Source organism: Littorina saxatilis, linkage group LG16, assembly GCF_037325665.1.
Source record: "Littorina saxatilis isolate snail1 linkage group LG16, US_GU_Lsax_2.0, whole genome shotgun sequence".
Taxonomy (NCBI): Eukaryota; Metazoa; Mollusca; class Gastropoda; order Littorinimorpha; family Littorinidae; genus Littorina; species Littorina saxatilis.
In genome coordinates, this window is record NC_090260.1 from 21,519,609 (window position 1) to 21,541,913 (window position 22,305).

The 22,305-nt window shown below is 41.5% G+C and overlaps 2 protein-coding genes across 2 annotated transcripts; both read left to right on the top strand.

The window, feature by feature from the left end:
• Positions 1–1,017: 1,017 nt before the first annotated feature.
• LOC138949923 (autotransporter adhesin EhaG-like) lies at positions 1,018–1,959 on the top strand. The gene has a single exon (XM_070321707.1). The coding sequence runs from the start codon at positions 1,018–1,020 to the stop codon at positions 1,957–1,959; it is 942 nt and encodes a 313-aa protein (XP_070177808.1).
• Positions 1,960–8,082: 6,123 nt separating this feature from the next.
• LOC138951480 (zinc finger protein 345-like) lies at positions 8,083–20,671 on the top strand. The gene is made up of 5 exons (XM_070323082.1): positions 8,083–8,125; positions 9,173–10,060; positions 10,422–10,492; positions 14,849–15,267; positions 17,340–20,671. Exons 2-5 carry the CDS (start codon positions 9,191–9,193, stop codon positions 18,257–18,259), a joined length of 2,280 nt encoding a protein of 759 aa, XP_070179183.1. The 5' UTR covers positions 8,083–8,125; positions 9,173–9,190; the 3' UTR covers positions 18,260–20,671.
• The last annotated feature ends 1,634 nt before the right edge of the window (positions 20,672–22,305 follow it).

Genomic DNA, 22,305 nt, shown 5'->3' on the forward strand with positions numbered 1-22,305 from the left:
TAGTTATGATGAACCTTGAAAAGCGGTGGATCCCTCGGGTCACGTCGAAAACCACGCCGAGAAGATCGAAACACGCTACACGGCATCGCAGTGTAAACACCTCCGCCATCTTTGATAACGCGGCGGGAGGTGGGCGAGCATATACCAAAGCCGCTCGCCGAGTGCTTCGCGAGCGCTTTCCTGCACTGCCCTAAGAAACGGTTTTTTGTCATTCACACTGCGAGCGACCCGTGGCGACCCGCTCTGGGCAACTAGTCTCAGGCCTTACTGACAATTTTTTCTTGAAAGACCTGGCCATTCCTGCTTCTCAGCATATCATATATTTGAGAATCAATCGCTCACCTGTAAGGTCCCATCCACAAGGGATTCATGGCACCCCCCTTTCGGCCTGCATCTCGCATATTCCTCTTCAGCACCAGTTGGCCCACTTCAAGGTCAAAAGACTTGATGCCCTTGGCAGCCCTCCTTTTAAAGAGCTCTTGCTGTTTTTGGTGCGCACGGGCCTGGTTTTCCTTCACCTTTTGTTTGATAAAAAGACAAATTAAAACTTCATTAAACAAGAACAGCAAATGCTCCCACATTACTTGCCTACATTACCCCCGCCACTCCCTGAACCACCTTACCCCATAGAAGAAGCCATCAGAGGGACATATGACCGGACCCATGAATCCTAATTCTGACCAATTACTCAGGTGACAAAAAGAATGCCAGAGCTGTACCAGGACCACTGCTGCATTGAACTGTATGTTTTGGGACATGTTTGTAATAGAAAATACTACATGAAAACACACCTTTTGATAGCACACATCTGTGTGCATCTCCATAATGCCAACCCTGGCACGAATACTTGGTTCGGCTATCTGCGTTGGCGCAGGCGTGGCAGCAGATGGTAACAAACTGATGGTTGGTGCAGACGTGGCAGCAGATGGTAACAAACTGATGGTTGGTGCAGACGTGGCAGCAGATGGTAACAAACTGATGGTTGGTGCAGGCGTGGCAGCAGATGGTAACAAACTGATGGTTGGTGCAGACGTGGCAGCAGATGGTAACAAACTGATGGTTGGTGCAGACGTGGCAGCAGATGGTAACAAACTGATGGTTGGTGCAGACGTGGCAGCAGATGGTAACAAACTGATGGTTGGTGCAGACGTGGCAGCAGATGGTAACAAACTGATGGTTGGTGCAGACGTGGCAGCAGATGGTAACAAACTGATGGTTGGTGCAGACGTGGCAACAGATGGTAACAAACTGATGGTTGGTGCAGACGTGGCAGCAGATGGTAAACTGATGGTTGGTGCAGACGTGGCAGCAGATGGTAACAAACTGATGGTTGGTGCAGACGTGGCAGCAGATGGTAACAAACTGATGGTTGGTGCAGACGTGGCAGCAGATGGTAACAAACTGATGGTTGGTGCAGACGTGGCAGCAGATGGTAACAAACTGATGGTTGGTGCAGACGTGGCAGCAGATGGTAACAAACTGATGGTTGGTGCAGACGTGGCAGCAGATGGTAACAAACTGATGGTTGGTGCAGGCGTGGCAGCAGATGGTAACAAACTGATGGTTGGTGCAGACGTGGCAGCAGATGGTAACAAACTGATGGTTGGTGCAGACGTGGCAGCAGATGGTAACAAACTGATGGTTGGTGCAGACGTGGCAGCAGATGGTAACAAACTGATGGTTGGTGCAGACGTGGCAGCAGATGGTAACAAACTGATGGTTGGTGCAGACGTGGCAGCAGATGGTAACAAACTGATGGTTGGTGCAGACGTGGCAGCAGATGGTAACAAACTGATGGTTGGCGCAGGCGTGGCAGCAGATGGTCCGGAACTGAGAGTTGGCGCTGCAGCAGTTGATGCTGCCACGTCTTCTGTCTCCACGTCCTCGTCACCCATCTGCAGGTTCCAAAGAATAGTATTATGGACAAGCAAGAATGTTACCCTTTCGAGCAATGCCTAAGATAGCAATAAATGTAGAAAGAGATGGATAAGTAGTGTCCACAGCACTTATAAGAGCATCTTGTAAACATCAGAACGCCGTAACAGGTAAAACATCATATGGCGCATATTTGGCACTGCGACAATTCACACTGAAAAAGTATCAGCAAATAATACAGCCCACAGAAATGAACAAACCTGCAACATTTGTCGGGGGTGGCGTCCAAACATCAAAAAAAAAGGTGAAAACTCCGTAGAAGCCTGGTCCTGGATTCTCAGCGAGTAGGCCACATCATCAAGGAATGTGTCCCACCCCAAGCCATGCTCATCCACCAGCTTGCCTAGCCTGGTCTTGACGGTCTGGTTTGTTCTCTCGTCTAGACCGTTGCACTGCGGGTGGTAGGCTGAGGTTACGGAGCGTCGTATTCCGAACATGTTGCAAACTTCTTTGTTCAACTGTTAAGGATGAAAAGTAAAAATAATGTCACACAAAGCTTCATGTACACATACAGCTTACATTTTGTAAGCAAAAAAGATATTGATTTAGCTTCACTTAAACTAGAAAAGCAAATGCTTTCATAAGTCCCCTTTAATGCCTTTATCATACTTCATTGCAAACACCCCTCCCCCACACACATTACCTGATAGAATACTCAAAGAAATGTTCAAGCAAACTCTCAACACATTTAGTCATCCAATCCTTAGAATATCCCACAGATACAAATTGCACCACCCTAGACCTACTTCCCACCACCATCATACTAAACACTCTGCACATTTTGAAAAGAGTAACAAAAAATATGTTTTATAAAAAAACATTGATTTTGGGCTCACTAAAATAAAATATGGTACCCAGACACTATAATTTAGTATACAATCTAAACATGTCATCACCAATAGTGTGATGAGGTCAAAATGTATTTTCTTAATAGCTCAGGGGATATTTTCTGTGGTTATATAATCTCCAACAAACATTTTGTAACCTTAAAATTTGACCCAAAAAAGCCCAATTTAATTGATGTCATCTGATTAACATCTACATTTGGTTGAAATGTTGAGGCTTTTGCTTATCAGAGAAAACCCCAAATTAGAGTTTTTCTGTGACCCCAAAATGTGTCAAGGGTCACCCAAACAGGGATTATGACGGGAGATTCTCAAACCCTAGAATTTGAAATTCTCATTTCAAAAATATTTGTAAAAACGTTAGGGTTTCATTCATGGACGGCCGCCCATACGGATGGACACTGATGAATACTAACTAACTAAGACACACCAATATTTTCAATGTGAATTTGATTGAAATAAGAATATTACCTGATTCACAAATTCCTTGCCTTGGTCCGACAATATACGTTTTGGAGCCCCCCCATCTGAAAAATTATCATCATTATAAAAACTAAATCCACTTAAGCGAGTCAAATAACACGTGGACAAGCAATCAAAGTGAATACCTGCAATACACATTATCGGGCATTTAAATAGATAAAAGAAAAGCAACACTCACTTAGCTCCAAGTCATGAATCAGAAGAAAAAAAAGTTTCATATACCTGGTATATATATGGAAGAAGGTCACAAGTTGGGAGGTCAGCAAACCCTACAGCGTTAATATTTATAAAAACATGTGACAGACAAACTAAGCTCATTGCCGAAGCAATGATTACTCAGTAGGGAGTAACATGCAGACCTGCCAACCCCTGTGAAACCTCAAGTGTAACAATTCACTATTATTATTTTTTCCCCTGAAGCAAATGGTGTGTTACTGTTAGTGCATCATTTTCTACAATGCATTTGCACATCCATAATTTGACATGAGAATATGTACATTTTTGAAGTTATTTCAGATAAACAAGAAACACAATGGCCAATAGTGAGAGTCTGCAGTGTCAGTTTACAGTGAGGATAATGTTATATGACACAAGTTCTGACCGCTACATGGTGTAAGATTCAACAAGAAGGGCAAAGCCCATACGACTCACATGCTTTACACATTTTTCCTACCAAAATACATGTGACCTTGACCCAAGGTCAAGGTGATCCAAGGTCATGCAACACAAAGCTGGTAATTCAAGACATAGGAAGTACAATGGTGCTTATTGGCTCTTTCTACCATGAGATATGGTCACTTTTAGTGGTTCACTACCTTATTTTGGTCACATTTCATAAGGGTCAAAGTGACCTTGACCTTGATCATATGTGACCAAATGTGTCTCATGATGAAAGCATAACATGTTCACCACATAATTTTTAAGTTTGAAACAGTTATCTTCCATAGTTTAGGGTCAAGGTCACTTCAAAATATGTATACAATCCAACTTTGAAGAGCTCCTGTGACCTTGACCTTGAAGCAAGGTAAACCAAACTGGTATCAAAAGATGGGGCTTACTTTGCCCTATATATCTTATATAGGTGAGGTATTGAATCTCAAAAACTTCAGAGAAAATGGGAAAAATGTGAAAAATAGCTGTTTTTTAGGCAACATTTATGGCCCCTGCGACCTTGACCTTGAAGCAAGGTCAAGATGCTATGTATGTTTTTTGGGGCCTTATCATACACCATCTTGCCAAATTTGGTACTGATAGACTGAATAGTGTCCAAGAAATATCCAACGTTAAAGTTTTCCGGACGTCCGGATGGACGACTCGGGTGAGTACATAGACTCACTTTTGCTTCGAATGTGAGTCAAAAATGAGTACGAGGACTCTCACATAAAGAGCAAACTGCAACATGCTTTTAATAATTTGTTTGAGCGTTGCAATTCTAACCTTTGCCTTAAAATGCAGCAGCAATTTGCAGCTTTGAAAATATATGTGAAAGACAAGTGCTTTATAAATTAAGGAGAGGCTCAAAACTTACCGAGTGATAAAGGTCTTGATTGCTGAGCAGACTCCTTTCCCTTCCTTGGTGGCCAATGGATACATGTCCACCCACTTGGTGAAGTAATCCGTCATGGTGAGCACATACCGATGCCCTTGGTTGGTCAACGGTAATGGTCCTAAAAAACATCAAATAATAACTTGTTAGTCCAGGTATAAGAATTCATACTCAAGAACATCAGTGGTGTTATTATAAACTGTAAAATTGCTATCATGTCATCATCTACAATGCAAAGAAAATGACGTTTAAGTACACAATGAATAATAGATCAACACAACACGCAGCAGTAATTTGAGCTTTTTCAATCATATATTTTAAGAGAGATGCTTACTGAAAAGAGAGCAGCTGCATGAAAGTCATGAGAAAACAGGTTCAACTCCAGACATGTCAGCCTACGAGAAAGCTGATCTAGTCTAAAGGAGAAAACCGGGCTCATGGCAAAAAAGCGACGAGATTTCTCTCTTGCTCAAGCGCAAAGACCATATATGCAAAAACTGATCTCTTGCGTACACCATCAAGTGATACTTTGTCCTCCATTCCGAGATGTAAAAAACAAGAAAAAGAAAATCAAGCCCTTTGTGAAGTGCGTCCGCATCACAAGCACTATAATGTAATCTCAAGAAGTAGTAATACACACCAATCAGGTCAATCCCCACAAGCTCCAATGGCTCCACAACGACAATCTGTTTCAGCGTTGGTGCTTGTGTCTTGAGCTTTTCAAAGCACTGGCAGGCCTCGCAGGTAGAGATCTGAACAACACAGTCATATTTTCTACCACAAGAAGTCATGTGCTCAGACAATCTACCTGTATAAGTGTATGAATATTTATTTGCCCGCTTTGAAAATTGGTTTCCAGTTATATTGCACAATATAAATGTATGTGTATGTTTTGTAAGTTGTCTGTTCTTTCATATAATAAATGAAAGAGAATGAAAGCAGATTACTGAATCTTTACATATTTCTACATTACTGTTAGGAATGATGACCCTAAATTTGACGAATAATGGTCATGACATCCCCAGCACATCTGTTTGTGTACATTACCTTGGTTTAAATATATATTATATCTATAAAAACAAATAAGGCAAAAATAACCAAACAAGCCTTCTTGTCTCACCAATATTTGGTCCGTGTGAAGCTTGTCTAGATCTTCTAAAATTAGCACAACCCTAAACATATATATTATGCCAAAAATTCACTCAATCCCCCATGGGCATTTGAGACAAGAGACACACAAAATAAGGAGAAATCTCTCTTGCTTATGACGCAATTTTCTCTCTCGCAGTCTTGCTAATTAGGTAATAATATACTCACAAATGCCTCAACATCTCTCTGAATGCCATTCCACCAGTAATGCTTGCTGATCTTTTTCACGGTTGCTGTCACACCGCTATGGCCGCCCATCGGTACAGAGTGGTTGTGTCGCAGTATCTCCTGCACCCGTTCAACAGTGGTGATGACCTCCCTCAGTGGTCCTGGGTTCTTCACACTGCCACGGTAGTACAAGACACCACCTGGGACACAAAGATGTGATCATTGCAATTTCAAACAGATACGCTCAAATTTGAACAAAGCACTTTAGACTTTCTACCCCACCTATGTTGACCAAGATTTTTGTAGCCAAGACCAGCTGTGCTGCAGCAGGTCACTCAGATTTGTAGTAACTGTGTATCAACATGCTAGAATGCAGGTGTTAGATGGACGTTACAGGAAGCGACTGAAGCTTACACTAACAGTCTGAGCGGATATATCCGCACCTTGTCAGTTAGAGCCATATGAGTGGGTATGGATATATCCGTACCTTAGAGACAATGAGTTACGGTAACGGTTTTTTAAATCTCCTGGACAATAAGTCCTCAAACTTATTAGAAAGATTCGATGATTTTTACAAATTATGAAGAAACTAAACTTCAATAGTACTAGTAGTAGTTAGTATGCAACCAAAGCATGGGACAACTTATGGGCTGCGTGGCCTAGGCAACAACGCCTGGGCCAAAACTACTACTACCTGGGACAAAATGACCATGATTTACTGGCGTAAGTGTAACGGAGCATTCTACGCCCCCCAACTCGACACTATCAAATGGACGAACACATTGAAATCCATGTCTTCTTCTTCTGCGTTCGTGGGCTGAAACTCCCACGTACACTCGTGTTTTTTGCACGAGTGGAATTTTACGTGTATGACCGTTTTTACCCCGCCATTTAAGGCAGCCATACGCCGCTTTCGGAGGAAATTGAAATCCATGGATCCACAGTGACAAAATTGCATCACAGTCACACAGGACTACATTAGGCACGAGAACACTGGTAATGACCACAACATTGTGATGAACATGTTGAAATCATTGTCAATGTCAGTGGCTACCAGTACAACGTTATCTGTTAAATGTTCTTTAATCTTTACACTGTGAACCACCAGTTGTTGAACTCATCTTAGAAAGAATATTTGTCCACTGCATGGGAGACCCAAAAATAGTATTATGTATGCCTTTTTACTAAACTTAGATCTAGTACATTAAACTTGTAAGCAAAGTCAAACGTTGAGGAACACGTTTGACGAACAAATAATGTTTCTGAGTCTGACTCATCTGTGGTCTCAATGGTCCCAACTAACCAAACTGGACATACATGTATACTAGTAGACTTATTCTTCTCCAAAAGTGTGAAGGTCAAGGATCCTTCGAAAGTACACCAAGCGTTGGCAAAGTGCCATTTTGAAAACGAGACATTGATTTGGAAGGCAAACAGAACACATGGTTACTGGTACATGACTAGGGTAACATGCACATCACTTTTCATTTAGAAAGCAAGCGGAAGCATATGAATTTGCTCCTGGAGTGCATTGATTATGGTCGCTGAACGCCACTTGCCTACTAATACTATCCCTGTTGTCACTTTTTATGACCAGTCAGACTCAGAGTCAGGAACAAAAGAAAAAAATGTAACATTTGACAAATTTGAAATTATCGCTTACCTCGCAACACGTGCGTATTGCACTGATTCAAGGTTGTTTTCTGTTTATTTTTCCCCCATCCTGGCTTGTGTTCGCCAGTACGCTTGTAGTTCACTACTGCAGCCATTCGTTCAGCAAAGTCCTCCATGGTAGTCAAATTGTTGGAGTAGCACGCAAAAACAAGTAGCCTTTCCGCTCACAAATTAAGGTGTCGAAAGCTCACCACAGCGGAAGCGGCGTCACAGTTTTGGGCATGCGCAGTGACCGGGATCGAAAGATGTACATAGCGGAAAGATGTAATCGTTACACCGGTCATGTCGGACTGAGCAGCTTGCAATTTGTCTACACGTTTTCTGGGTAAGTGTTGGGCTCGAGCGCCAACTTTGTGTCTGGTGCGGCATGTTTAGCATAGTTAAAATTGTTCCCCTTGCATGTTGTATTTAGGCGAGCAGTAGCAGCTTCAAAATTTACCTGCAAACCTAGTTCTTTGTAAATTTCCTGATTTCCAACGGCCGTGGGATTTTTTTTCTCTTCAGTTTTTTACTTATTGGGAATCTTTTTGTTGTAAATGTAACCCAAATGCACCCTTATACTTATTTTTCATCTGAATTTTCTACAAACCCCCCGACTTTGACACATTCACGTACATGCATACACATGTACAGATACATGCATACACATGTACAGACCTAGCAGACTTTGCCTCTGGCTGTAGCTGTGCCGTGGCAGTGGCAGTAGTGAGTAGATGTTGAAACTGGCACTGACAGTCTTTGAAATAAATGTTTTCTGGAAATAACTGGAGGAGTAGGAGCCCCTGTACCGCAGGCAGATTTTTCAAGTCTTTCTTTACTTCGGATCGGCTCTATCCTACGATTGGGACGAGCAACTGACTGTGATGTGTGTACTATGCCGTATGAGGCGTGTTCTAGATTATATGATTATGATACCATTTTCTTTCGATAATATAACTATCAAAGCCACGGATCGACTTGCTGATCACTGGAAGTGTTCGCTAAGCACGTGTGTTTTTATAAACTCACATAACCTACTGAATTTCCCAGTGATGGGACAATAGAGTAATGAAAATGAAAAAAATATGCACTTTAGAAAACAAAAGGGCGCTTGAAAATGTGCAACGCAGTGCTGCTCATCTTGTAACCAACAACTACACTGACAGACATCCTGGTGCTTTGACCAACATGCTTGACAAATTATATGACAGTATTGACCCACTGGGGTACGTACGTGGGCTTCTCTGGAGGATGCACTTTATGCAGTACAAGATCAACAAGGGCGTAGTTGACATCAACAAGAACACTTTCTACAAACGGCCCTTTTACTCAAAGTCAAACTTAGAATAATGAGGACATTCATAAACATAACTGTTGGACATTTGTGTTTCAGCCTGATCGAACAACCACAATGGAAACAAGCGGTGAAGACCGCGCACCAGACTCGGAGGAGACGGATGTCCGCAAAGTGCATTTACCTGAAACATTCAAATCTGAAGCTGTTGATGATCCACAACAAAGTGATGCAGAAAATGGTCATCACTCTACTCAGCCAGTTTTTCCAGTGCAGTTTATTCCTAGAAAAGACACATTTCAGTCGGCCATGGCTGACCATAAAAATGTGTCACACTGCGTTCAAACCGTGAAAGAAGAGAGCGAACTTGTCTGTGAATCTGCAGGGTGTGCAGGCGAGGGAAAGCATGGGGATTATAATGAAGACAAGTTATCAGATGGGGGTGATAGTTCTTCAGCTGAGAACAGGTGTGGGAGAGCAGCAACATTTCACGAAGCTCAAGGTGACAAAGATGACACTGGTTTTGTGATTAAACTTGAGCCTGAGAGTGACACTGAGGAGGATGGCTATGCATACGGCAGTGTGGCACATGGCCGCAATGGCTGCATTTCGAGTAACTGGAAGAACCTTTCCATGGGTGATGCACTTGCTGGCAGAATCGGGGCAGCAGTACAAAGCAGTGACTCTATGAATTCAACTGAAGGCGATTCTGTCTCAAGACTTGCTAACAATGTTGTGCCTATCAAACTATACAGAAATGAAAATCATAAGACTGAGAGAGAGTCCGATCTGTTCGATTCAGAATGTGATGCAATGCCAAATTTGAGAAAGGTTGGTAAAAGAAAAGCTGTCAAGACCAGGAAATTATGCAAGATGACCCTGGGGGATCCTGAACAGAGAACTTCAGCGCCAGACAAGAAGACGAACGTGCCTGGCAGTTCTACAAAAGGCAAAGGCCCATGCGACCTATCTTTACAGAAAAAGCAGGTATATTAAAATAATAGAAACTTCTTACTCTAAATTTTGAACGTGTGTGTGTGTGTTTGAGAGGGGGGATGGGGGAGGTTGGCGATTAAAAGCACAGAATGTATATATATATTACACAGGTCACAGCCGGGGGGTGGGCCTGGGGATAGGAATGTTAAATTGAGGAGTCATAAAGGTTGGGGAGGGGGGGGGGGGGTGTTCAACTGCAATGAAGGGTTGATTGGTGAACAGCCAGATTAACAAAATTTTACAAACAGTAGTGTAATTTGTAAACTTATGACAGATGGAGATCAGACTCAGTGCACTTGAAGTTCATAACTGACTGCCTTTGCAAGTGATTTGCAGTTTTTGACTGTTTCAGAAAATCACTGAGGATGATCAAGCAGGGACTGTCACCAAACCAAAGAAGACTCGAGTTAGACGTCAACACAGGTTAGAACAGTGGAACCCTCTGTTAAGACCCCATTCTCCTGAAAACAGATTATGACTGCCTGAACGGCAGGGGAGGGGGGTGGGGGTGGGGGGGCGCGTGAAACCCCTCTCATGCCTACAAACTTGGAATTCGCAGAGGAAGACGAAGAACATGCCCTATTTTAAAATATATATATTTATATAATGAGAGCGCTGCTAAAAATGCCAAAACATGCACTCAATCGCTTGTACTTTGGATGAAAAGTTAAATATAGATTGACGTCAAAAGCGAGAATGCGGGAACAATTATGTCATGAGCAAGGGAGGTCATCCTTTACTCTGTGTGTGTCTCCGCCGCTTACATTCCAACACGGAATTTTGAAAGCAGCAAGCACACACACTATATATGGTCAGGAATCTGTCAAGGTGTCCAAATGCAAAAATCCTGTTCTGGATACTTTTATTACTTTGTATTTTATTCTGTTTTTAAATGACTACAATATAAACAATACCATTATGAAGTATTCCTCATGCAGATTCTATCCATACCAAATTTATGTCTGTCAGTCGTCTGGATGCTGAGAAAATTGACTTTGTTCAAGAAAAAAAGCACCTTTTTGGGCACACAAGGCGTTACGCGAAATGCATGGTACATTGGGCATTGAATAACCAAGTTACTGATAAAGGTATCATCTCAATCTAATTTTTAATAGGTCCAGAAATGGATAGAGAAACATATGTTAGATTAATGAAAGTTTGATCTGAACATAGGTTTTGGATTTTGAGCGTTCTTTTTTAGCTGGTCTGTATGTTACATTTGGTGTAAATAATCATGAAAAAAGGGAAACTATCTTAAAAAAATGTTTCTGGTCAAACTTACTTAAAAATCATTGCAGAGGAAGGTCATTAGGTAGGATGATTGTAATTTTTTTTAAATTGAGCGAAAAAGTTCTGTTTGTTGTAATGTAATTGTACTTCTAATCTAAGTTAAAAATGCGTTTGGTGTAAATTAAATTGTATCTACTTGCCCAAACAAGTTTTGTCACAGTCTTTAAATAATGGCATAATACTCAAAAGTGTGTGTTTTCTTATACCTCAGACACCTGGTAATTAAACTATGGTCACAGGATTCCTAGTGCTTGCACCTGTTGGCTTGTAGAGAGATTTAAGTGAGGCCTTCTGACAAGGGTGTAAATATAACGTACATACTGAGAATACTTGAAAATGACAATGAATTTGTTTTAGAGACAGAAGATAACTTATCAGTGCTTAAGAACAACCAGCAGACCAAACCTTTGTTTCAACATGAAAACAAGCACACTGAATGACAAAATTTACCTCAGAAGGACCACTGTTGGGACATTTTGGTGTAAATGTAACATACATCACCTTGTTTTTTTACTGAGACCATATGCAGCACATAATAATGCTAAAAACAGCACATAACAGTCTGTTGAGGGTTTATGAGCTAAATAAAAAACGCTCGCGCTGGACCCGAGTACTCTTCAGACTGGCTCGCTCCCCCAGTATGAAAGTTTTTGTCTTGTGCACGTGGATTAAAAAAAAAAAAAATTTTAAATTTATTTTACACAATTAAAAAAATTATTAGAGTAAAATAAAACATTAAAACGTTCATAATAAACAATAGTAAACAAGAATTTAATAAAAATTAAAAATAAAATAGATCGCCCATGCCGGGAATCGAACCCGGACCACTTTGGCCATAGGCGGACGTGCTTTCCACCAAGCCACCAACTCTGACAATGTTGCCAGTGAACTCAAATGCATTTAAGGTGCTAACTTTGCTCGTTCAGGTCGTGAAGTGGCTCACGCACGCAAAGCCTGGTCTGGCTGGCTGGCTGTTCTATGGCTGGCTGTTCTATTAGCCGAACAGCAGTTCTATCCCACCGCGAATTGCGCCCACCGCCAAGAGTCGTTTTTGTGGATTATTTCGCATTTAGGTCCCAGGTAACATTATGAAGTTTTAATACGATCAATCGGACCTATTATCAAGTTAGTGTATCAACTTTTGAACGAACTGCGCCCAGTAGCTTCCCAGCAATAAGCTGTTAAGTGGAGAAAGACACACACACACACACACACAGACACACGATTAAAGTCTGCTGAGCCCAAGTACTAGCGTACTCGGGGATAAAAGAGAAATTACCCTTCAAATGGACCTGCAGATCTTCGGAGCCTTCTGTATGTTACTTTACACCATCCTTTTGTGTAAAAATGTACACACAACCAAAGAGGCACAACCCTTTATTTTGACTTGAGACAGGTAGCTTAGAACAAACAAGTTAGAAATACTGTTTAACTGATGGGGGCCCGGTAGCTCAGTTGGTAGAGCACTGGACTTGTGATCGGAAGGTCGCATGATCGAATTCGGGCCGGGACGGACACGGGTCAACTTTATGTGCAGACCCAGAGACGGAAGCCATGTCCCACCCCCGTGTCATCACAATGGCACGTAAAAGACCTTGGTCATTCTGCCATAAGTGCAGGTGGCTGAATACACCTAAACACGCAGACATCTGGTAGCGCGACTCCGTTGCTGCTAGCTTTCCACTGGGAGGAAGCGACCCGAATTTCCCAGCGATGGGACAATAAAGTAATGAAAATGAAAAAAAAATGGAAAAAAAATAGCCCATTAAATGTAAATTCAGTACCTTGTACTTGCTGTTTGGTGAAAAGTAACGTACAGATCATGGGTAAAATTAACATTTGGTACTGTAGTGGAGTACCAACCTGACTATTCTATCGTGAAAAGGATTTGTTACGATTTCTTGTTTGTAACTCAAAAAACTGCGGACCAAAATAGTGTAAAATTTTTTAAAGAGGGTGATTTAATAATAATTTCTACACCGCTGACCGTGCTTTTTTCAAATTACATAATAACCTGATGATTGAGGTTAAGGTTTGCAAAACAAATGACATGAAAATTTACTGGAACCTTTCCTGCACTTCCATAGAGAATTTCAGTGTTTTAAAAACAGTGTTTGGGTGGCCGAGTGGTAACGCACTTGCGCTCGGAAGCGAGAGGTTGCGAGTTCGACCCTGGGTCAGGGCGTTAGCAATTTTCTCCCCTCTTTCCTAACCTAGGTGGTGGGTTCAAGTGCTTGTCTTTCGGATAAGACGAAAAACCAAGGTCCCTTCGTGTACACTAGTGATTGGGGTGTGCACGTTAAAGATCCCACGATTGACAAAAGGGTCTTTCCTGGCAAAATTGTATAGGCATAGATAAAATGTCCACCAAAATACCCGTGTGACTTGGAATAATAGGCCGTGAAAAGTAGGATATATGCGCCGAAATGGCTGCGATCTGCTGGCCGATGTGAATGCGTGATGTATTGTGTAAAAAAAATTCCATCTCACACGGCATAAATAAATCCCTGCGCCTTGAATATGTGCGCAATATAAATTCATATAAAAAAAGTTAAAAAAAATAAAAATCCCTGCGCTTAGAACTGTACCCACGGAATACGCGCGATATAAGCCTCATATTGATTGATTGATTGATAAATTATTAAATAGGTAAATGTTGAATTGTATCTTTGATTCTGGGCTTTGGTGTAAAGTAACTAACGGATAAATGATTTTGCTTATATTGAGACAGGAGAAACATTTTTCAAGTGTTCCTTTAGTACAGATCAACTCTACATTCAGCCATCAAGCCATTGGATAGTGAAACAGTTGCCTAAAGCTGAACCTAAGGAAATGACAGCACCTTGAAATTATGTTATGGTGTAAATGTAACATACAGTCATTTGTGCTTTACCTGCAAATATTTGATAAACCGAACACTTGACTGGAAAATAAAATGCTGCAATTGAAGGACAGGAATACCGAGATGTTAATCCATGTAAATTTAAGGAGGTTTAAAAAAAGTCTAAAAATTGTAACACTTTTTAGACTCTTTGACAGATTCTTGGCCATATATATATATATAAAACTCCAGTGGATCCCACTTTAAGACCCTTTGTTTTCAGGAGGGGACTAAGATATAAATTTATGACCCACATCTTGCCTATTTCAGAATGAGTTATGTGCAACTGCAAGCTGTGCACACTGTAGAACTGTACAAGTTTTCATTAGTTCTTGTGCATGTCAATTATAATACCTTACAGACGCTGACAAGAAAACATACATTTGTGACAAGTACATAAGCAGTCTGCTTGTTAACGTTCTTAATGTTGTTATTGTTTGTTGTTGTATCAAAGAAAATGAATAAAACATGCCTAAAACAAAACTTTTTTTACATTCATTTGGTTGTAAAGCATACCTTCAGTCACAGTGTTTCTTTGAGGGTCTAATGATAGTATTAGAATGCTGTTATGTGAACTCCTACTTTTTAGTTTCCCCTGTTTATTGTAGATTCACGTGCGAGTGCGGCATGGCCTTTCGCTGGCAGTCACGGTATGATGAGCACCAGAGAAAACACACCGGAGAGAGACCCTTCATCTGCCCCGAGTGCGGCGACGCCTTCACCTCGGCTTCATACCTCCGTATCCACGAGCGCAAGCACAAGGGACAGCACCCCTACCCCTGCACGTTCTGCGGCAAGGAGTTCATGACTGGCCGACACCTGACGGAGCATCGCAAAAGCCACGCCGACGAGGGCGCCTTCGCCTGCAAAATCTGTGGCAAGAAATGCGCCAACCCGGGTGATCTGAACAGTCACATACTAACTGAGCACCCAGAGGATAGCAGCAACAGACCCTTTGTTTGTGAGCTCTGCCCGGCCGCCTTCCAACGCAGCTGCCATCTTGAGACGCATATGCGGTCACACACAGGTAAGACGATGTTCGTTTCTTAGTGGTGAACAAAGCTGGTGTAAACAAGACTTTCTTCAATTTTTTTCGTCGCGTAAACAAATATGTGTCATTTAGGATTTCTCACTCACAGTCACACACAGGTAATACGATGTTCGTTTCTTAGTGGTGGACAAAACCCCCCGCGGGTTAGGGGGAGTCCCATTTTGGTTGGGACGAGAAAGAATTTACCCGATGCTCCCCAGCATGTCGTAAGAGGCGACTAACGGATTCTGTTTCTCCTTTTACCCTTGTTAAGTGTTTCTTGTATAGAATATAGTCAATGTTTGTAAAGATTTTAGTCAAGCAGTATGTAAGAAATGTTAAGTCCTTTGTACTGGAAACTTGCATTCTCCCAGTAAGGTAATATATATTGTACTACGTTGCAAGCCCCTGGAGCAAATTTTTGATTAGTGCATTTGTGAACAAGAAACAATTGACAAGTGGCTCTATCCCATCACCCCCCTTCCCTCCGTCGTGATATAACCTTGAACGGTTGAAAACGACGTTAAACACCAAATAAAGAAAGAAAGAAAGTCTTAAATTGGGGGTGAATTTACAGAGGTAAGGAACAGTTAATGTGAGAAAACAGGGTCTTAAAAAGGAGGGAGTCTTAAAATGGGTGTGAATTTACAGAGGTTAGGAACAGATAATGTGAGATAACAGGATCTTTAAAATTAAAGGGAGGGAGTCTTATATTTGGGGGTCTTAAAAGGGGGGTTCCACTGTAAAGTGAGAGGTTTCCGTTGGATTCCGATTGCTAGCAACGATGAAGGCTCGGCTGAAGAGGCTTCATGCGACTTTAATGCAGTCCTCTTGGCTGTTCACTGTTGCCACTTAGTACTTACGATGCAAACCATTCTTGTTTAAAACCTTCACTGATGTCTCTCGGTAATGAGGCACCCACACTACCCATAATTCTTTAGTTTTTAACATTACTATCAAGAGATTGTGGGTAATCTTCAGGGATGTTGATCTGAAGATTGTCAGCATAAAAAATTTATGAATTAATACAGTTGGTAAACGTACACGCAAACAGACGATAAATATGTGAGTGTGGCATCTGAATGTTCAAATAACAAGCATTAAAATAATCACTTTTTTCTTCTTTTTTGTGTGTGCATCAGGGACTCAGATTTTTGTACAGTTGTTTGTTTGAGGCTGAAAGTCGCTTGTTTATTTCAATGCTTGTTATTCTCACTCTCAAACAAGCATTAAGAAGTAAACTGGAGCTGTTAGTGTTATAAAGTTAAATAAAATTAAATGGTCATCTTGTGTTACAGTAATAAGATGCAGATCTTTATGTTAGAGCTGTATTTGGGCATAGACCAAATAGCCTGGACCGCCAACTCATCACGTGACCCTTCGAGGTTACGACGCTCGATTTTAAGGGGCGCTTAGCGTCCGGTTTGAAAGGCCAGCGATTCGAAGACAGTGAAAAGAAAGCACGCTGCAGTTATTTGTGACAATGGGAGGTGACAATGAACTGGATTTTCCAAAACTCCTAACTAAACTTGACAAAACCCATCGAAAAACATGTTCCATATATATGCACTTTAGCTGAGTTTATTTTAGCATTTTCAGAACTTACCTCGGCAACTTCGTCCATGTTTACAATCGACACCAGATATGACATCCCCCTGATTTCTGAAAGGCCATGTAAGCGTAGGTTCCTAAATGCGAGAGGCCGCTACCTCGTAATAGAGAGAAAGAGCGGAGAGAGAGCTAGTTGGCGGTCCAGGATAAATGGTCTATGATTTGGGGGAGTGATATGTGTGTGTGTGTGTGTGTGTGTGTGTGTGTGTGTGTGTGTGTGTGTGTGTGACACAAACACTTAGATCACGGCCTGTGCCTTTAAATTTAATGTCACCTACTCTGTAGGCAATAATAACATTTCCTGGACTATGAAAGAAAAAAGGAAAAAAAAGAAAAAGCAGTCTCACTTTTTTTGTTACATCATCTGTTAATTTAAATAATAAATGATATTCAAGTCTTACTCCATCAGACAATGGAGATGTCTTAATGTTTACAATGTGATTTTGTTTCATTTTCAGGTGAGAAACCCTTCACATGCAACATCTGCAACCAGTCCTACTCTACAGCCGGGTCCCTGAAGGTGCACATCAGGTCACACACTGGAGAAAGACCCTTCCAGTGTAAAGTATGCGGTCGGGGCTTCATCACCTCAGGACAACTGAAGAAACATTCTCGCACTCACAACAAACCTATCGTCACGGTCTCAGATGACAGCAAAACAGTTTTGGTACGGACAAGGAAATCTGCGGACATAGACGCTGCTGGGTCTGGCAAAAGCAGAAGGCGAAAAACGATGGAAGAGCCACCTCCTGTCCTTCAAGAAGAAGTCCAGAGTTTTCCCATCGATAGCACCTACTCTTGTGATGAATGCAGTTCAGTATTTGTGCGCTCCTGCGACCTGGCCTCACACATACGACACGATCACTCTCAGCAAGAAAAAATCTGTGGAGAATGTGGACTGAGCTTCTCCAGGGCTCATGCCCTCAAAGTGCATCAACGAACTCATTCCGGCGTGAAACCGTTCAAGTGCGAAACATGTGAAAAGGAGTTCGCCCAGCGTAGTAATTTAACAGCGCATCAGCGCACACACACGCAACACAAACCTTTTCAATGTCCTATCTGTGAGGTGAGCTATTCCTCTGCCAAATATTGTGAGATTCACAAAATGAGCCACGGAGAAGTGCGGCCGTTTGAGTGTGTTGTGTGTGGGGCTACTTTTTCCTCCACCCACCTTCTCTCCACTCATTTGAGTGGCCACAGTGACTCGGAGGCTGCTGAAGCGTGTCTGTTGTCTACAACAGTACCAGAACCTTCAGGTAGCAGCGTGACTAGTCATGATTTGAAAGTAAAGGTGGAGCCACATGAAGATGAATTTTCAAAGAATGAAGACAAAAATGTTCCATTTGAGGCAGGAGAGCATGCATCATCCACTCTTTGAAGATGAAAATGTTTGTGCTCAGAGCTTGAATTATTAGCAGTAGTAGGTTTTTCACCCTTGATAGAAGATCTGATAAACAAAAGAGAAGTAAACGCACTAAATGCATGCGACATGTGTAGTAGAGTAAGTCAAAGTGAGAGTTATTCGGAACGATTCTCCTGGCACCTGAGAGAATGACAAGCATTGAAATGAACAAGCGACTTTCATCATCGATATCAAGCGACTTGATAGAATAAATTTATGCATTTTTCAATTTATCAGACTCGAGTGCGAGCGCTTCACAAATAATGCCATTTAAGGGTGTACATATTACCATGTGTTCATGAGACAGATGCTGTCTGTTCAGCCCTGTTCTATATACAGTACACGGTGCAGTGCAGTGCAGTGTAATTCTAGATTTTCACATTACAATAAAACTGCGATCAGACATGTCACTGAAGATTATACATGTCACTAAAAATCAGACGGGTCACTAAAAAGAGACTCAAATGCTACTCACTTACATGTAATTAGTCCCAGAAACAATAATACTTCTTGTTGTGCCACATACAGAGTAATCTGATGTGCATTTGCACACACACAAAAACAACAACTCGCAGCACAAAATGGATAATTCGAGATCAAGAGCCGATTGTAAACGTAGGATGACACGTTTTGTTGGATGTTATTGAAGCTAGATCTTGTCAACTTCACACGCTTTCAGGTTTTCATCAAGTTAATGACCTCCCAACTTGATGGCCTAGTGGTAAGGCGTCCGCCCCATGATCGGAAGGTCGTGGGTTCGAACCCCGGCCGGGTCATACCTAAGACTTTAAAATTGGCAATCTAGTGGCTGCTCCGCCTGGCGTCTGGCATTATGGGGTTAGTGCTAGGACTGGTTGGTCCGGTGTCAGAATAATGTGACTGGGTGAGACATGAAGCCTGTGCTGCAACTTCTGTCTTGTGTGTGGCGCACGTTATATGTCAGAGCAGCACCGCCCTGAAATGGCCCTTCGTGGTGGACTGGGCGTTAAGCAAACAAACAAACAAACCTCCCAACTTGAACCAAGTCTTGTTGATTTTTGTCAAAATTAAAGCAGGGTCCAGTTCAGGTAAAATTATTAATTTCTGTGCTGAGTTAGAGTTAGACATTTGTGAGGAATTAATTTCTGAAAAAGGCTCCAATGCCTTTTACAAAATTAATTGTTGAAAAAAAAAAAACCGCTGTGTACATAGAGCACCCAGTCTGTTCAATTTTCAGGGGTGGGACTTTTAATCCGCGGATTTCCGTGGACACAACTTACGAATTGCCCCCGTGGGTTAGGGGGAAGAATTTATCCGATGCTCCCCACAGCAAATAAATAAAGAGGCGACTAACGGATTCTGTTTCTCTTTTTACCCTTGTTCAGTGTTTCTTGTATGGAATATAGTCAATTTTTGTAAAGATTTTAGTGAAGCAGTACCCCCTGTGGGTTAGGGTGAAGAATTTATCCGATGCTCCCCAGCATGTCGTAAGAGGCGACTAACGGATTCTGTTTCTCTTTTTACCCTTGTTCAGTGTTTCTTGTATAGAATATAGTCAATGTTTGTAAAGATTTTAGTGAAGCAGTACCCCCCGTGGGTTAGGGGGAAGAATTTACCCGATGCTCCCCAGCATGTCGTAAGAGGCGACTAACGGATTCTGTTTCTCTTTTTACCCTTGTTCAGTGTTTCTTGTATAGAATATAGTCAATTTTTGTAAAGATTTTAGTGAAGCAGTACCCCCCGTGGGTTAGGGGGAAGAATTTACCCGATGCTCCCCAGCATGTCGTAAGAGGCGACTAATGGATTCTGTTTCTCTTTTTACCCTTGTTAAGTGTTTCTTGTATAGAATATATAATATAGTCAATTTTTGTAAAGATTTTAGTCAAGCAGTATGTAAGAAATGTTAAGTCTTTTGTAAACTTGCATTCTCACAGTAAGGTAATATATTGTACTACGTTGCAAGCCCCTGGAGCAAATTTGTGATTAGTGCTTTTGTGAACAAGAAGCAATTGACAAGTGGCTCTATCCCATCTCCCCCCTTTCCCCGTCGCGATATAACCTTCGTGGTTGAAAACGACGTTAAACAGCAAATAAATAAAGAAACAACTTACGAATTCCGCTGGAGTAATCTATTTTTCCGCGTCCCATTTCATCACAGTATCTATAACTTGTTGACTGAATGATATGGAGAGAAGTGAAGATGGAACAGAACACTGGACGCTTGAGAGTTAAATTATGCTGACTGAAAACTCCTGATAACTAATAGTCATTTTGAGCTTCAATGCATTGAATCATACTATTGGATTATGGATATGTACATGGTTCATTATGTAAGTATGCACCAGTACAATGTTACCATTGATGTGTGAAAGTGTGTTTTGTGTTTGGTGGTGGTGGGTTTTTTTTTTGTGGGGGGTGGGGGGGGGGGGGGGGGGGTGAGGAGAATGCCTGTTACTGTTACAGACTGTGTATGGGGGGGGGGGGGGTGTCTTGGTCTTGTCAGGCATTCTATAGTGAACACAGATGTGTGTGGGTGGGGGTGCGTGTAAGTAACATGATGATTTTCCTGAATTATTTTATCTTTTTTGTTTCATTTCAGTTTTCTTTTAAACATGGCATTCTTCACTCTTTCTTCTGAATGACAAGTCAATGTGAATTGTTTTGATGCGATTTCTTTACTGACTGATACAATTGATGAATAAATTGGTATCATACATGCAATATGTGTAGGGTTTGCTCTGTCAATTCTGAAAGCAGTGTGCGAGAGGGGGAGTCTATGTTTGCTGTACTGTGTTCATACAATTTCTATGTCTTACACACACACACACACACACACACACACACACACACACACACACACACACACACACACACACACACACACTGATGCACACACTGTCAAATGCACACGCCTATTAAGTATGTCGTACAATTTCCTCGAAGTTTATCAACAAACACACGAAAAAAACAATGTTTGAACACCATGTCATTGTCAAAGCAATCACAGGCCGTTTTGCTCTGAACTATATACACGTACTTTGGCTAATGAAGAAACAAGCACTAAATACAACAGTTACTATTTGGAATTTTGAAACAGTAAGCAAAATATAAAACATACATAATATAAATACCCAGAAGGATAAATAAACAGTCACATACAAAAAAGGTATGACTTTAGAGTAGCTGCATTTCTTGAGAGAAATTATATTCTTTGACAATACAGAACAAACAAATACATTTATTTGTGGAGTAGATATACATCACTTGCAATATACACGAGAGTATTCTGAACCATGTGGCTGAAAGAAACTATATAAACGTGATTTTTTTAAGTAAAAGGAAGCAACCACCATTTTGCTTCCCCCTCATAAACTGCATCTCTTTTTGGAAAGATAAGTAATTTTAAAATACACACACACACACACACACACACACTCACACACACATGTGCATACATGCATGCACTCGGACATAAACAAACACACACACACACACACACACACACACACACACACACACACACACACTCTCTCTCGCTCCAATTCCTACTACAAAACAACAGAACACAAGGACTGCAGGCCCATCACTGGCTGATTTCTTTTTACCGAACCCCTGTCAGCTGAAGTGAACAATTCACGGTAAGGGAGAAAACCAACGTGCGTTGATGCTTTGAAAAACCTGAGAAGACAAAGAGTTGTGCCGCTTTGTGCTGAAGACGCTATCTTTTCTAAGATGCTGCCCCCGAGAGCGCTGTTGAAACAACGATTTGTCTTTTTGTCTCAGATGAGGATATAAACAGTCAAAACATTTACACAACCTGTCCACAGATGACTACACATACCTTTAAACCTGTTCTTAATTGAGCCCGAAGTCACAGTCGAATACGCGAATTCGGCAAATTAATTATCGAAAACTCAGCGCGAAAGCGTCTTCGTGTGGCCAGCTTTGCGAACATTAATATACTTCGCGTAGTCGACGGTTCGCCCAGTCAAGGACAGGCTTTAGTAATGCCGGCCAAACGAAACTTTATGTGATTTGTCATT

Excerpts from the sequence above, each read along its gene's own strand:
- LOC138949923 (XM_070321707.1), top strand. The coding sequence starts at position 1,018 with ATGGTTGGTGCAGACGTGGCAGCAGATGGTAACAAACTGATGGTTGGT.
- LOC138951480 (XM_070323082.1), top strand. The coding sequence starts at position 9,191 with ATGGAAACAAGCGGTGAAGACCGCGCACCAGACTCGGAGGAGACGGAT. Across the intron at positions 10,061-10,421 it reads TATCTTTACAGAAAAAGCAG|AAAATCACTGAGGATGATCA; the intron begins GTATATTAAAAT and ends TGACTGTTTCAG. Across the intron at positions 10,493-14,848 it reads CGAGTTAGACGTCAACACAG|ATTCACGTGCGAGTGCGGCA; the intron begins GTTAGAACAGTG and ends TGTTTATTGTAG.